Here is an 11815-nt window from a genome sequence, read left to right on the forward strand (position 1 = left end):
AATAAAGTACCTATCTTAAATCTTGAATCTTGAATCAATCTCCAAACAATTATAAAATAAAATAAAACACCAGGTCCATATAAAGTGCTGTAAGTTAACACAACAAAAAACAAAACACTTTTTCGGAGCAATTTTAAAGTGATTCTGAAATAATTTCGGACTCACTTTAAAATCACGTTCGTTTGGAAACAACAAAAAAAATTAAACAATTTAAAAAAATTGAGACTATTTCTGGCAAGAAACACGTGATCGGCTGAAAGATGAGAGTTAACACACACTGAAGTCCTGTGCAAATTTAACTGCTTATTATCTTTTCTAAATCACATTAATTTCTAAATTAGCTGACTGGCTGACGACGACGCTGCTCCCAGAAACAGACGCCTTTATTTTTCAACAGGAAGTACGTCACACGCTTCTTAACACTCGTTTAAATTCGTCCTCCCCTCGGAAACACTCGGACATAATGGGCGTGGCGAGGATCAGCCAGCGGTACAATCGGATGATCCCCCGTGTGGGCGGGGCCAATTATGAGGAAATGGGTGGGGTTGGTTGGATGGATGGATGCACGACCGACTGTTCCGAGGAAAACCGGGGAGGGACTCCCACACCGACACCGGCAGCTTCACCGCTCGCAGTCACCGCTTTCCGCTGCTATTCTCCCGCAACGCCGCTCAGAAAATCTACACCTGAGCTCCAGCCCGCCCAGCGACATTTAGCGACGCACCGACAAAACCGAACTCGAATGCTGCCATTTCTCTAAAGAAATATCCGCGAAGAGTTCGGAGGTTCCGTTGAAGATAATCGGCGCGCAGGATGGAGACGCAGCTACATGTGCCCACCGGGCTGCCGGTAATTAAGAAAATTCCCATTTACGTGGAGGAACACAAAGTGACGGAGGGAGCCATGGCACTAATTAAGGAGCTCCGACCTGCGTGGGACTCGAACCACGTCAAGACGAAGGTAAGTGTTAGCCTAGCTCGTTGCATGCTAGGTGCATGCTAGGTGGAGATGAGGCAGCTTCGCAGCATCACCAAAGCCCGACCCGGGTCAGCCGGAGGCGGGCCGGTAAACCGTTAATGGCCGGCCGGGTGGATTCATCTTACCGAGCTGCGAGCTGTCTCAGCAGCCTGTAAAAATAATAAACGTGTTCAATGTTTAAAGTAAAAGGGTTTGTGCAAGTCAGCGTCGAGTGTAGTAAATTAGTCAAACATTTATAAACAGGCGGTGTTTACCAATGTATTACTTTTTTTTTTTTATTGGATTATTGATTACTTTTCCATAATCGAACAAGGGTTGAATATAATTATAATTTTAAGAATTGCATTTACTGATTCGTGTTTATTGTCCAGACATTATTTCTAATTTATTCTCAGCTGAAGTTCTTTGTTAATTATCCCTCTTCATTTTTGCCCAATTTAATCAACATTATCTTGCATTTTGGGGGGGGGGGGGGTAGTTTAAAGGTCAGAGCATTTTACTTTAATTCTGGGCAAAGTCAATGTAAATATTTAAATGTGCATTCTGCACATGAAAACATCTTTTTTTTTTGTTCTTTTTTTTTTGCATTTTTAGTCTAAATCGAGTTGAATTACATCCAATATATATATTTGTCATTTTATTAAGAGAAATTCTGATAGTTTTATTTCTTATGATATTTCTGTGTTTTGTTTCCGACCCCTGATCCGGTGATCTCAGTTTCATCCTATGACTAATATGGAAAAACTACAAAACAACATTATGATAATTACGTTTGAGCCGCCTACCTTTCGAGTCTTACCTCACCTGTGACACGCCATCGTGAAGATGACGACCTACATTTGACGTGTGAACCGTTTCGCCTCTGGTGTTCTTGAGCAATGCGTTTCAGGCACGCACCTTGTTAATTTGTTTTTTTGAGGATCGAGTGATTGATGCGTTACTCACAAGTCAGAGTCGATGGACTAGATCTCACAGTGGATGTGATCGCGCCCTCCATTCGTGCAGCGCGGAGTTTTACAAGCAGAGCAACTTGCGTGTCATCCCATGAAACATCATATTAGAAAGCAGTGCTAGGAAGGTATTATTTGGTTCAGGAAAACTTAAACGATGCTAGGTTTCAAAACATGTTAAAGTACTTTTATGCCACAAAAAAAAACATGAAAGTTAAAGTCCAAAATGGAAACGGAAGAGACTGAAACTGGGACCTAAATCGTCTGTAAACGCCCGGGCAGGCACCGAAGCAGGGTGTTTGAATCCAGCGTCGAATTAAAACCGATAGCTTTGCAGCAGATCGGCCTCTGAGGGCGTCTCCGCTTGTGACTGGCCGAAACGCTCGACGACGCTTATGATGCGTTCCAAATTACAAAAAAAAAAAACAACAACTCCGATTGTTAGGCCGACGCCCCAAGGCCAAGCCGCCGACCCAACCCGCCACAAGGCGTCAAAGATTAATCGCAGGCGTGCGTTAGGGCTCAGAACGAATTGGTTGAGTTGTGGAGCCATCGTTTCACCAGCAGGACGTTGCTGAACGTGGGGCGGAGCCGCGGCTCGGCGCTGCCGACGGACACGCCCCAAAATGCACACCGTCCATTTCCAGGCGGGAAACAACCATCAGGCGGGCCGGGTGTTTACCTCCGTCTGGGTCCGAGCTTATCGCTGTCTGTCAATGTATTGATTCCCGGTTTGTACGAAACGCCTGCCGGCGCATCTCTGTGGCCAAACGCGTGTGGAATGTCAGATATGTGCGGGCGAGCGTCTGTGCCGGAGATGTAAGCAGTGTGTGTGTGTGTGTGTGTGTGTGTGTGTGTGTGTGTGACTGGCCCACTGGTGGGGTGTTGCTTTACTAAGTGGCGTTTGATTTCATCATCAGCACCAGCCTGTGCTATAATTTCTAACCCCGTCTTCCGGTCTGTCTGTCCAGAATGCGTATCCCGACAGCTCGCTGCAGTCAGAAGGCGAATGTGGCGCCGTTAAGCGCGCCGCTTACATGCGTTGATCTCGAGTGGATCAGAGCAGCATGGCGTCCTCTGTTGATTCCGAAGCGCCGGGTTTTGTTCCGGAGCCCCCGCGGCGCCGAGCAGCAGAAGTTTATCTATGTCAAAGGTTACGGGATTTCTTCCTCTTCTAGTTCTTCACCGACGGCACCACCAACAAGCTCGTGGGCTGCTACGTGGAGGACAGGCCGGAGGACGTGGTCCTGGTCCGGGTCTACGGGAACAAGACGGAGCTGATCGTGGACCGAGACAACGAGCTCAAAAGCTTCCAGGTCGGGTCGAACGACTTTTGTGCCGTTTCGGTAAATGAACACGCTAGTTTCTGACTCCGTCTCTCTCCTTTAGGTGCTACATGCTAACGGTTGCGCTCCTCGCCTCTACTGCGCCTTCCAGAACGGAATCTGCTACGAGTTCATACCGGGGGACGCTCTCGGGACGCAAGATGTCAGGGATCCTTCCATACTCAGGTGGGGGGGGGGTATATCCCAATGTCTCATAGTTCTGGGTATTTTATGAAGACTGTCCTCGACTAACCTTAAAGCCAAATAAAACAACTCACGTTTCTCATGTCACTTTGTTGTCATGGCAATAATTGGCACCTTGCAACATAAATATTTGACACAAATAGACTTAAACAGCTTCTAACCTTTTCCCGTGATCCCATTATGTATTCAGCCGTTCTCATTGGAGTCATGACACGCGGCTTCTCCGACACGGCGGCGGTGAACCCGTCGCACCGCCGCCGGCCGCGTGCGCTCTGCAGGAACGGGGAGCGCTCGGGTCCGTAACTAAAAGGAAGAGAGGGTTGTCTTCCGGGAATGCTGGTGGTGTAGAGTGGCAAGGTGTGATGGAGGAGTGTCCCCATTAAAGGACACGGATACAGATGTCCAACTTAAGGTGGTTTTATTTGGCTGTGGTCTGTAATAACACAGTAACAGACATAATTATCAACAAAACTCAACGGTTAGAACAAAGGACTGTATTTACAACTCGGCGACACTAGCATGCACAGCTAAACGAGCACACATTAACACAATGTGCACATTCAACTTCTAATAAATAGCTGTAATTACACTAACCTTCTGGCATGTACGCACAGCGCTGAACTGAAGGAAGTAGACGTTATCTGTTAAGACAGACAAGCCACGGTAAAAGGGCGTTCTACCGTGTGTGGAAAGTGAAACTATTTCCAGCTCCGACGCTGCACATGGAGATATGGTGCATTCAAAGGCGTCGGAGAACTATGGTGCGTTCACGAACGTGGGATATGTGACGATTTATGTCAGAAATGAACAATTGTCGACTGAAATAATATGGGCTTTCTAACAGTAACGTCTAACGCTCTGCACCTCCTTCCAGGCTGATAGCCAGGGAGATGGCTCGCATCCACGCCATCCACGCGCACAACGGCTGCGTCCCCAAGCCCGACCTCTGGATCAAGATCCGGAAGTACTTCTCCCTCGTGGCCACAGAGTTCACCGAGCAAGCGTCCAACCTCAGGTGGGGTCGATTAGCCTTAACTGGTCCTCCTGTGTCGCGGCTCCTCGCTCAGGAAGCGCCGCCGGGAACGTTAGCTGGGAGCACGGGATGAACTTCCGCTGGAGCTGGTGCCACCGTAAACGCTTCGAAGCGAGTTTAAACATGTCGGCACGACGGCAGTACATACAGTACATACAGTACATACAGTACATGCAGTACAGGCCTTATTTCAGAGAACGCTGCAGGAGGGGATGTAGATACTTCCCCAGGTGACCCCAGTAGGCGTAGACAGACCATAATACACAACCAGCCATACTTCAGAGCGTTTCCAGCAGGACTCTACAGGTGGCAACGACCTCCACTGGTGTCTGGGGTCACTCGGTTAGCGCCGTAAGACTCTGCTTCCGGGTTCTGGGAATCCCTCTCCGGGTGGAGAAGCTGAGTGAACAAATCCGTCCGTCCGTCCGTCCGTCCGGCGTGGACGTGCACTTAGCCGATGGACGTGATTAATATTTCATTTGACCAGCGGCGATTGGCGATGCCATTATGAGCGTTTCGGCGCCGGGAGCCTGTTAACGGCGGCGTGCTCGTTGAACGCGAGTAGCTCCGGTCCAGCACGCCTTCCAGGAGCCGTCATCGATGAACGATGATTTAAGTACCTGAGGGTGGGTGACTCGTAACTTATACTGAAGACATTTGGCTCCTTTATTTTAAAATGTCTAAAAGCAGAGGGGGGAGGGGCTGAGGTTTGACTGAACTTGATTTCTTTGTGTTTCTGCACCGGACTCGACGTGGCCCGCTGCCCAGATCGCCCCGCGTCCACGTTCTGATACCTTTAGACCAACTCCTGTTTATGTAACTAACAATAAGAGCCGGATGGACGAGGGAGTCCGAGGCGCGCCGAGCGCCAGCAGATGTTTGCAGAGTTCGGTCTGTCGGGTCAATTTGCTCTTTTCCTTGGCGACGCAGTCAGCTGGAGTTTTCCGCTCCCTGGCCGGCGCAGGCTTGAGGTTCCGGAGCGAACCGCTAGAAGCTTCCGAGAGCGCAAAGGAATGAACGGGAAGCCTTGAAATCAGATTCCCTTGTCGACGTCGTGAAAGTTAACTTTAAAACGACACTTCCACACCTGTTTCGCTGCTCGCCAGGTAGAGAACCGAACTCGGGGCCTCAGGGAGACGCGAGCCGGTTAGAAAAGCTCCAGCAGAGGTCGCGAGCCTCGCCGCCCGCTCTCCTTCACCTCCTGCTATAAGGCGGACCGGATTAAGCCTCGTAAGCCCATTACAGGGCAGCGCAGGGGTCTAACTCGGCGTCTCGACACTTTCCCAGCCAGCCAATGGCGACGGGCGCGGTTCTCCGGTGCGCCTCATTGGTGGGGGATACAAAGGCAGATCAATTCTGATGCCCGTAATCCGTCAATGCAAATGTCAGATCTGTGGAAGACGAAGATGAAGACGGTGAAGACGCACTGACCCAGGAACACCCTGCAGCGCCACAACCGTCCACCGGGGGGGTTGTGGGCTCTTTGCACATTGGGCTCAGCTCTTTTTGCTTCACGGATGACACCAACAACAGAGCCTTTTTTCTTAATGTTGTTCGGTACATTTTCTTTCCTAAAAGCACGTTGACGGGCTCGGGCCCTTTTTGCGTGAAACCCGTGCCGATCTCTCCTCGTCTGTGTCGCTCTCTGTCCAGAATCCAGCAGGAGGTTCCCAGCAAGGCGGCGCTGGAGCAGGAGATGGCGTGGATGAAGGAGCATCTGTCCACGCTGGGCTCCCCCGTCGTTCTCTGCCACAACGACCTGCTCTGCAAGAACATCATCCACAACAGCAAAGAGGGTAGATCCGGGACCCTCCTCTTCGTCTTCTGTCGAGCCTGAGCTGCGAATGCTGCTCTCATTTTAGCGCGGCGGTACACAAAGCGCTCGATTTAAATCGTCTGAAGTAGATCCTGTAACTTTAAGCCGTTTTTCGTACCTTTTCCACAAACCTAATCTAAAGGGAGGGAATGAGGTCACCGGTCTGACGATGGAGGGACGAAGACACGGCCGCTAACCAGCTGGTTAATGAGCTGGTTTGACCGCTGGAATCCTGACTGATTACTTTAACGTAGCGCCACCGCCTACGAGCTCTGCGCGAATTTTTCTGTCCTCAGATTGAGGCTCCTAAAATCCTGTTCCCTGTCTAGAGTGTAAACCCGCCTCCACGCTTTTGGGGCTGTGTAGATGATGATGTCATCGGCACGCTTCCATCGCGTGTGTCATGAAGCACTCTTCTCCCCCCCCCCGTCTCGCCACTCAGGTCACGTTCGCTTCATCGACTACGAATACTCCAGCTACAACTACCAGGCCTTCGACATCGGCAACCACTTCAATGAATTTGCAGGTTTGCCGCGCCGCTGTGCGAGTCGTGTCGTAAACGTTTCCCCCGAACAGAAGAGCTTATGTGTGTGTGTGTGTGTGCGTGCGTGTGCGTGTGTGTGCGTGCGTGTGTGTGTGTGTGTGCGCGCGCGCGCGCACGGCATCAGGAATGGTGGAGCAGGACTATGGTCTGTATCCCAGCCGGGAGATGCAGATGGAATGGCTCCGAGTCTACCTGCAGGCTTACAAGCTGTTCACCCAGAAATCCGAGGAGGTCAGCCCCCGGGAGCTGGAGACGCTCTACGTACAGGTCAACAAGTTCGCTCTGGTGAGGACGGACACGTCGCCGCGTCACGCGCCCTCGCGCTCGCGCTCCACGCCACGAGTTGCTCACGTTTAATTTGCCTCTTCAGGTTTCTCACTTCTTATGGGGCTTCTGGGCGCTCATCCAGGACAAATACTCCTCCATCGACTTCGACTTCCTCGGGTAAGTCGTCGCCTGGGAGCACGAGTGAATCGCCGCCGAATGCCCGCGCCCCTACGTAAGCGTTCGCCGGTCGCCGTGGGCTGAACGGAACGTCGTGATAGGCTGAAACCTGAGAACGTGCGTGCGTCCCATTCGTTTCGTTAGCTGAGACGTTTCCGCTCGCAGACGTGGTTCGCATCCCACAGAGAGGAATGGACCTCCGGAGGTTTGTGGAGGACAATCTCTCTCCAGCATCGCTGTCGGAACGGGGAGGATGCTCCTTAGATCTACCGCAAGCAGAAATAATCAAACTGAACTGGGGACGGTTCGTCTCGGAATAGTTACTTGATGAAGGTTGTAATAAAATATGATTTATTACTTTAATTTTATCCTGATTTTTGCCCTCATAATTTGATAAAGAATCGACTCTTGGCTGAATAAATCTGAGCATTAATATTCTCGCTGTGACAGAAAATCGAATGAATGAACTCCGATTTAAAGTAAATCCCTTCCGGCCCTGCGGTGAGCTGGCGACTCGTTCGGGGTGTCTCTGGCCCGTAGCTGGCTGGTATCGGCTCCGGCATAAGCTGCGGCCTGTGTTTCGGATAAGCAGCCCAAAGATGAGATCATTTCGATCATCTCATCTTCATGAAGATGAGTGAATGAATGAATGAGTGAATGAATGAATGCTCCCTTCTGCCTTTAAGTAAATGGGACGACGCTTCCCAATCCGAGCTGGAAGCCCCTCCTTCCTGCCGTCACCACCTGCCTGCTCACCTGTCTTTCAGGTACGCCGTGCTACGTTTCAACCGGTACTTCGCCACCAAACCTGCACTGATGGCTCTGCAGATCCCAGAGTGAGAAGAGGAAGACGAGGTGGGAGGAAGAGAAAAGCGGGTTTTACGGAAGAACCTTCCCGTCGGCCGGGAACGCCGCTTCCGATGGACCGCCGCTCGACCTACCGGGTGACCTCTTCTGCAACAAGCGCACTTAACTCTTTCATTCCTCCATCGTCCGTCACAACCCGAGCTCAAGCGTTTCTATGCGTGTGTGTGAACGTGTGCTTTCGTACGTTTTTTTTACGTCGTCTGAGCCGGGCTCTGGGGTCGCAGCGGTCTTATAGTGAAGGTCAAACTCTGAAGCGTTTCCTCTCCGGCGTCTCAGAAACTAGCCACGGCCGCATCTCACCGGTGTTTGTGCGGCGCGTTGGGCGAGTCCATCCCGCCGTCCTTCGGCAGACATTTCTTCACGTCCACTGCAATCCTTCCTCATTCCACCCGTCTCCCAAGCCGAGTGCTCACGTCCGTGGTTGTTCTGCGCTTGCCGAAGGTCACTCGTGTCTTCTTCTTCCTCGGCTCTTTCTTCGCTCTTTGTCGTTTCAGTTTTGCGTCTCGTCCATCCGATAGGAATGTAGGACAACTCTTCCCGTGTGCTGTGGTGGACATGTCCCCCGGAAGGATCTACCGGACACTCGGGGTGAGGAAACCGCGAGTGGAAAAGCTTTTTTTATGGACTCGTTGATGGTTAAATCTCTCTTGCTCTATAGATCTGTGATAGACTCTAGCCAAATGTGCATTAATTGATGTGGCGACACTGTGGACTCTTTAACATCTCAGGGGAAACATCTCTTTGGCTGCTCTAGTGAGGCAGACGAGCTCATCTCTGTCCGCGAACCTTTTTCCACCTCCTTGCCTTTTATGGTTACAGTGAATTGGTCCATAAAACTTTCCGTTCAAACGTGTCAGTCCTCTTGGAAAATCACAACCCCACTCGCCCCCCCTCCCCGCCCGCCTCGCCCGCCTTCCACCCGACTGAGTCGTCCTCATCTCGCTGTCTTTAATCCGTTTTGTCTCATTTCTTTTCATACTGAGCCGGTAGCCATCCCATCATCGGAGACTACCTGCTCACCCGCTACCCTTCCCATAATGCATTGCAGCAGCCTCTTTCATTCGATCGTCCCCGTTGAGCTCACAAACACAAAGTTTTAAAAGGCCATCTCTCTTCATGTTTTAGCCTCCAGTCAGACTGAAATGACCAATCAGTCCAGAGGGGACAAGTTATTGGATGTTTTGTTTGAAACTTTGATCAACTGAATTACCTGAACACAAAGATTTGACCTTTAAACGGCTCTCCATCCACCACCACCACCACCACCCTAATGCTGACTGCTCCAACCCTTAGATTTGTTCTGAACGAGGCCTTTGTCATCATCACCTTAAGTTATCTGGTCCCTTTTTAGTCTAGACTTCTGAAGCTCTTCATCCACGTTTGGGATGTCCTCCCAGCTCGTCTCCCTTGATGCATAACCTCCCATAGACAGCAGAGGGAGACGCTGAGCTCTGACCTTTGTCCTCCGCTGCTGGTCTCACGTAACTGCGGTTTAATAATTCATGGGGGTAGCAGAGAGACTCGCGTTAACGGTTTCCAGTCGGGACAGTTAACCCGAGGCGTGACTCGTGCTTTCAGGTTCTTGTCTTTCTTTAATCGGCGCTTTGTGAATGTGAATTTTAACTCAGGGGTTGTGTGAGGGTCTCTGAGTGGAGGAACACATACATGGTGGCGTATTTGCGGGCAAAAGAGCACAAATAGAGCTCAAATGACCCGCGGTACTGGTGCGTCTTTAGTTTAAGAGTAATCCAGAGGGCCTTACTGGAGTAATCCCTTTAGCAGATTTGCAGACAAAGACCATATTAGTGGACCTTCCTGCTTGAACGCACAAAACTAATACCCCGGATAAAAAGCCCGAGTCAAAAAGGCATTTACTTTCCGAGAGCTCTAAATAAATTTGCCAGTTCACTTAACAGAAATCAGCGTTTCATCGAATGGCACTGTTTTGGGATTTTGGAATGGGCAGATAAATATTTTTCTTCTTGTAGTGGTGTGAAAAAATACCGTCCCTCTCCACATTTCTGTTTAGTTTTTTTTTTATGTAGATCTCATACTGTAGTCTCTGATCTTTAAGGAAAAACAGCAGCATAAAATAAAGGCAATCTGTAAACTCAATGCATAAATATTTCCTTAGGAGCCTCATACTTAAGTCTTGGATAATTAGTTTTATCCATAAATAAATTTGTTTAAATTTCCTTTCGACTGAGTTTGCCTTTATTTTAAGTTGGTGTGAGATAAAAACAAAAAAAGGACAATCAAACTCACCCGAGCTGGAGAGGGGTTCTCTTGGTGCAAGTCTTGGAAAAAGCAATTTTTAAATCTTAAATTGTGAATCATTTCTCACGGTACTAATTATTTTGAAGGTTTTTCCTCTGACATTGAAGTTCAACACTGAATGAAGTGGAATAACTAACGCCGGGTGGAGTGAAAGGTTTTCCCTCTAGAATCTGCAAATTCCCTCTTTCCATTAAACAGTGTTTGAGGTTTTCATACCAAAATGTTCAGCTTCTACGGCGTTTGTGTTGCAGTTTGAGATTGGGTATTTTTCTGTGAATGTACTAGTTATTATAAAGTACTGTACAGATAACGGGTTTGCTTTCCTTTGTACGCTGATCTTAACTGATGCACAGGAACGTTTCTGCTTGTAAATGGGCTGGAAGGAGACGCGTGTCCACTCACCGGGTGTAAATACTGTAAGAAATACTGGGAAAAACTCAACTGTACAGCGATTCTTCACATCTGTGGGAGGGGTAGGAAGAATTATTTAACGGTGCCGGTAAATATTTCCATTAAAATGTATGAAATAACTCAAATGTCCGTGTTTTGATTTTGGATTATTTGTCATTTTAGAGATGAAGATGGCTCCATGCATGGGTAAGATAAGAGTAAGAAACAGGACGCTTTACCAGAATGAGCTCCTCGTTTCTTTAATTTGACCTGGAAATTAGGATTTTGAAACACACACAAATAAAAATAGGCTTATTAAAAAAAAAAAAGATGACCATTAACACAAGCAGTTTATTGTCTTTCAAGAAAAACAACGCAAAAACTCTGAAAACATAGAGAAACTTACACCTTTAAATTACACAGGCTCTTTTAAACAAAATAAAGTCTCTATATTTACATCAGCAGGGATAACGACGGACGACTCGGCAAGTCTCCACTGGAATAAAATACACGTTTTCCTCTCATCCGGGCTTCAAGGCTGGAATCTTCACAGCAACTGATTGTAAAAGTCGAGCCTCGATCAGAACGCTTTTTTATTTGGTTGAACCCGTTTAATTTAAGTTGTTCAGTGTGGTTATTGATTGACGAGCGCAGAGACACCAAAGCCGTCCACGTGCTTGGCAGCAATCCAATTCCTGCAAGCTAGTGCATGCTATCAGCTAAATGTAGCTAATAGCACTGTGGCTAAAAACCTCCAGCATCACCTTCAATATATTAGCGCTATCATGCTTTTAGTTTCCCTCCAAAAGTTCAGATATATGCGTCTAATAAAGCAAGTTATTTAAAATAAATCTATTTCACTAATCTGCTAATCTCTTCAAGCTAATTTTGGGGAATGGTGGATGCTAACCTGTAGCATCATGAGCGCGGAGTTTGCCATGTGATTTGAATACACTGATTATTTCCCACTTTCCCACGAGGAACTCT

The 11815-nt window shown here is 48.6% G+C and overlaps 1 protein-coding gene across 1 annotated transcript; it reads left to right on the forward strand.

Annotated features, from left to right (window-relative positions):
* The first annotated feature begins 813 nt into the window (after positions 1 to 813).
* On the forward strand, positions 814 to 8134 carry LOC137916825 (ethanolamine kinase 1-like). The gene is made up of 9 exons (XM_068759790.1): positions 814 to 960; positions 3107 to 3244; positions 3318 to 3439; positions 4332 to 4472; positions 6144 to 6286; positions 6749 to 6832; positions 6975 to 7135; positions 7221 to 7294; positions 8062 to 8134. The coding sequence occupies exons 1-9, from the start codon at positions 814 to 816 to the stop codon at positions 8132 to 8134; spliced, it is 1083 nt and encodes a 360-aa protein (XP_068615891.1).
* Positions 8135 to 11815: the final 3681 nt, after the last annotated feature.

Source organism: Brachionichthys hirsutus, unplaced genomic scaffold (assembly GCF_040956055.1).
Source record: "Brachionichthys hirsutus isolate HB-005 unplaced genomic scaffold, CSIRO-AGI_Bhir_v1 contig_1449, whole genome shotgun sequence".
NCBI classification, from domain to species: Eukaryota; Metazoa; Chordata; class Actinopteri; order Lophiiformes; family Brachionichthyidae; genus Brachionichthys; species Brachionichthys hirsutus.